Below are 5,226 nucleotides of genomic sequence, written 5' to 3' on the forward strand. Positions count from 1 at the left end.
CTCCCCCCACTCAACATATCACTTCTCTCGAGTTAAGATGTTTGATGGTGGTAGTTATTTCCATGGGAATCTTGGCCAATCCTTGGAATAATAATGGCAATAACTATCACATTTTACATTTCTAGTACTTGGAACTTAACCACATCACATTTTACTTATCCAATAATTGGAACTCAACCACTTTCAAAATTTTCTGAGAGCAACTATTACTTTAATATTTACATTTTTCATTCAAATGTTCAAACTTACTTTCTAGTACTTGGAACTTAACCACATCACATTTTACTTATCCAGTACTTGGAACTCAACCACTTTCAAAATTTTCTGAGAGAAACTATTACTTTTATATTTACATTTTTCATTCAAATGTTCAAACTTAGTCTTAGCCCTGCAACCAATATTTCTAACTTAATAATTATAAATAAACCTAAGCAAAACTGTCTTAGCAACAATAATTGTAATGTAACGCCATAGTGGTATACTGATACATCGACAAAAACATCCATAATGAGTTGTGGTTCTCCCTAAACTGCCATGATTAAAAAAATATGGTATGTGTAGAGCGAATGAAGTTGAAAATGCAAGACTACTTCAATACAAAAAATAATTGATCAACATAAAAGACATTTGGTCCGAAGCATTTGTAGACTTGCCAAAACTCATGACATCCTTCAATTTTATTGAAGTGTTCCTCATTTATTCGACTTAGACTAGAAAGTAAGCCAAACAAAAATTCCCATGGTCTTCTTGTATTTATCTGTCTGTCCTTAGTTACATCGAACACCTGTGCATATGCTTTTCCGTCTGTTTCGGAAATATGAAAAAGAGAACCATCTCCATACAATAATAATTATTATTGTTTTACTTAGTCTAAATGCTAGAATTGGGGTTGCAGCATCTCCAGAGAATCATGGAGAAAGATTGAGCAAATCCAGAAGCGTTTTATAACTTATAACCTGAAAATTAAAAGTAATACACCCTATCCTATTCTCCTTATAGAAGCAGGTCTTTCCCCTATTGAGAGCCTAGCTATGCTTAGGTTTCTGTTGTACAAGCACAAAATCAATAACATAGACGATCATAGACTTCCTAAGCTAGCTTTAAATTCTAGCCAAAACCACCTAAGGCTCAATCGAGGGTGGCATAAATACACAAGGGCTTGGTTAAACTATTGGGAGATCAACGAAAATGATGCATTGCAAAATGTAAATAACATTAAAGATATTGTTACTTCTAAGTTCAGATAAAAAATGTGGTGTGAGAAAGACTTAGCGCTAAAAGAAAATTAAGTTATTATAAGAAGGTCATCAACCCCACCCTAGAAGATCAAAAGTATCTCTCTATTTTAACTAGCTCAAAGAAGAAAATTAATATAGCAAAGATTAGAACGAATTCTCATGAGCTCCATAGTGAAACAGGTCGTTGGGCAGTTCCTAAAACGCCATGGACGGAAAGGATCTGCCATATATGTGAGAATAGGAACATCGAGGATGAAAACCACTTCCTCTTAGAGTGCCCCACGTATAACGACATTAGATCTCAGTTTCACAATCTTTGTTACAATACTGACCTTTCTCGCCTTTTACAATGTCAAAATTATAGTGAGCTCGCGAGGCTTCTCTCCAAGCTTTTTGAGCATAGGAATAAAATCTTATATCAAAATAGATAATGTGTTTCTTTAGGTCCGATAGATCATTATTTAGTCTCAGTGGACGTTAACCATCATCATCATCACATATATATATATATAGATATGTATATATATATATATATATATATATATATATATATATATATATATATATATATATATATATATATATATATATATATATATATATATATATATATATATAAAAGATATGTGAATTTAAGTTATATATTTATAAAATTAAAAATGTATTTAAGTTTTAAATTTAAATTAATTTCAAAATATTGAATTTATTTATATATATAAAAACTACAGTGAAACTAATATCTACTTAAAATTATATAAAAAAAAAAATAAAAAAAATCGTGTAGTCTAATCATATTGAATTATGAAACATACTCAAGATGATAGTTTACTTTTGCTATAACGTAGTCATAAAATTAATTATCCCATTCTACATAATTTTCTTTCATTAATTAAAAGCAAAATGGGGACGACAATATTCTAATTTATATCATAGCGTCTACATGAAGTTTTTCCAATTTTTAGTTTGTTTAACATACACTTTATGTCAACAGTCTCTAATACAGGAATGGAATTGCGCTCTGAGGTGATTCGCTAGAGAAAAACAAAAACCTAGCCGCCATTACACGGACCTGCCATAGCTACTGCAGGTCTCTCCATTGACGGCCGCACATGGTACCAGATGCAGGAGGGGAGAGCTCTGCCTCCTCTCCACAGGACATGCACATGTCTGACAACAAGCAAAAGCCTGTGACCCTGCCCTCTGCAGACACAGATCCGGAAACAGAAGAAACCCAGCAAAGGACGCAGAAAGAAAAGCTGCATGCAGCTCAGAATGAAGAGGATACAGAAAAAAATGATAAGCATACCAATGCGGAACCATCTAAGACGAAAGCGACATCAAGGACCTGCATACCAAAAGCGGCAGAATCGATCAAGGTGGATCTGCCAAGCCACCGTATCAACAGCGAAATACAATACATGCAGGACTATGCCCTCATTGGAAAGTTTCTGGGATTTTGGCCCACAGAGAAAGCCTTACAAGGCTGGATAGCCTCCAAATGGAAGCCAAAAGGACAAGTGACGTTGCAGCTTGGCCCAAAGGGCTTCTTCACAGCTATTTTCAACTGTCTTGAAGACAAAACGAAGGTATTTGAAGGCGGCCCGTACTTCTTCAACTCCTCCGGTTTGTATCTAACTGAATGGAAGCCAAGATTCAACCCGGACAAAGAAGACTTCAGCTGGGCCCCTGTTTGGATAAGAATGTATTCACTTCCTGTGGAATACTGGAAAGAAGAGACACTGGCTGACATTGGCAACAAGCTGGGGACCTTTATCAAAGTTGCAACCGAAACAAAATCTCGCAAATACACCTCCTATGCCAGGATCTGCGTCAAGATGCACCTAACCAAGACGCTTGCAGACACGGTAAGTCTCTTTCACGATGACTATGAATGGAAGCAGTCCTTAGATTATGAGCACATCCCCTTTCGCTGCAGAAAATGTCATGAACACGGCCATCTCTTCCGTGACTGCCCCTTAAATGTTCAGCCATCTGTTCCTTCAAATGAGACATCTAAGGATCAAGATGGTTATACCAAAGTCCCCACCCGCTGCCGGCATGCCAAGAAAAACCAAGCTATCCCAGATCTAGGACCCACGGTGAACCTCCAGAACCGTTTCTCTGTCCTAGCCTCTCAGGATTCTCCAAAGCCACCCCACTCTGAAAACCTTGATCCTCAGATTCCCATCGAGCCCCCCTCCAACCGTTCCATCTCCTTATCCTCCTCGGATCCAGCCTCCTCCAAACCTGCAGATACATCCTCATTGGCGCTCATCAAATCTGTCTCAGATCTCGAACCCCCTTTCCCCCCCAAAGGCAAATCCAAATTGAATGAAAATCAAATAGCATCAGATATGGATCTTGATGCAGCACTCGCCTTAAGTCTTCATGATAATGCAGAGGAGATGGAGCAAAACATCCCGATCATTATGGAGGAAGACAGAGTAGATGTAAATTTAGAAGAGTTTGACATCTCTAAGCTTGACATTTCCAAACTGGAGACTGCATGCAAACAAAAAGAGTATGAATCAATCCCCCCCTGGCAAATAGACAAACTTGAAGGAGTTTTGTCGCGAGTTCATCACCATAAAAGTCTGGGTGTTCAAGGTGGAAGTCACTGGGATGGAAAAAAAATCCTTAAAGAAACTAAGAAAAGAGGCAGAAAAACATACCTTCAGAGAACAATAACAGTTGGGGAAATACTTATGGATTCGGGGCTATTTCCCAAGCTGACAAAGTTCTACAAACCCTCAACACAATCTCCATGAAGCTCATATCCTGGAATGTCAGAGGACTCAACAGTCCCTCTAAACACAGAATGATAAAAAACTTGATTATGCAAGAACAACCAGCAGTAGTCTTTCTCCAAGAAACAAAAAGCAGTAGCACAATGATAGACAAACTCGGCAACAAAATATGGGCAGGTAGTAGGTCAATATCAGTCGACGCTTCAGGGGCGTCAGGCGGTTTGGCCATTTTATGGAACCCGCAGATTGTTATGTTGGACAATTTCCATGCCACTCTCCATCTAATTCAAGCCACCTTCCATCTCATAGGCACCAACATTCATGGGCACCTCACCAATGTATATTTCCCTCAGTCGATTCAGCAAAAATTGGACCTCCTGGATACGATCTCCCTCCTTAATGCAAATAGACTCTTCCCCTTGTGGATTGGAGGGGGTGATTTCAATATCATAAAATCAATGGAGGAAAAACAAGGGGGCAGAGTCCGGCTCGACAGCGACAGCAATGGCTTCAAGCAATTCATACAGAACAATCAGCTCATAGACATTCCTACCTCCAATGGTATTTTTACTTGGTCCAACAAGCGCAAAGGAGCCCACCATATCGCCTCAAGGTTGGATCGATTTCTAATCTCTGACAATGCGATCCACCTCGGAGGAGACTTCAGCACCTCAATCATTCCTCAAAGCGGCTCGGATCATTGGCCAATTCTGCTTCATTGGTCAAGACCAGGTCATGGCTACAATCGACCCTTTCGCTTTGAAGCCTTTTGGCTAACAAACAGCAAATTAAAGGATGTTGTCACTCAAGCCTGGACATCATATTCACCACCAACGGGAGCCAAGATGTATCAGTTTCAAGAAAAGTTAAAACATCTGAAACAAGTTTTAAAAAGATGGAATCGCACTCATTTTGGCAACATACAAGAGAGCAAACAAAAGCTGGAGCAACAAATGAAAGAACTTCAACAAAAATTCATTCTAGCAGGACGCACAGAAGAACAAATTCAACAAGAGCAGAGCCTCTGGAGATAGATAGAAGAGCGCCAACAACAAGAGGAAATTTTATGGAAACAAAAATCCCGAATAAGCTGGCTGAAAGAAGGAGAGAAAAACACAAAGTTCTTCCACAAAACTACCATACAAAGGCGCATGCACAACAAAATAATCTTTGTCAATAATCAACAAGGTGATAGAATAGAGGTTCATGAAGAAATGGAAAAAGAATTTACAGGTTACTTC

The 5,226-nt window shown here is 38.5% G+C and overlaps 1 protein-coding gene across 1 annotated transcript; it reads left to right on the forward strand.

The window, feature by feature from the left end:
• The first annotated feature begins 4,128 nt into the window (after positions 1-4,128).
• On the forward strand, positions 4,129-5,019 carry LOC149145488 (uncharacterized). The gene has a single exon (XM_089452474.1). The coding sequence runs from the start codon at positions 4,129-4,131 to the stop codon at positions 5,017-5,019; it is 891 nt and encodes a 296-aa protein (XP_089308600.1).
• The last annotated feature ends 207 nt before the right edge of the window (positions 5,020-5,226 follow it).

Source organism: Pinus tabuliformis, chromosome X (assembly GCF_031772625.1).
Source record: "Pinus tabuliformis cultivar Carrire ecotype Pingquan chromosome X, CPIR1, whole genome shotgun sequence".
In the NCBI taxonomy this organism is placed as follows: domain Eukaryota; kingdom Viridiplantae; phylum Streptophyta; class Pinopsida; order Pinales; family Pinaceae; genus Pinus; species Pinus tabuliformis.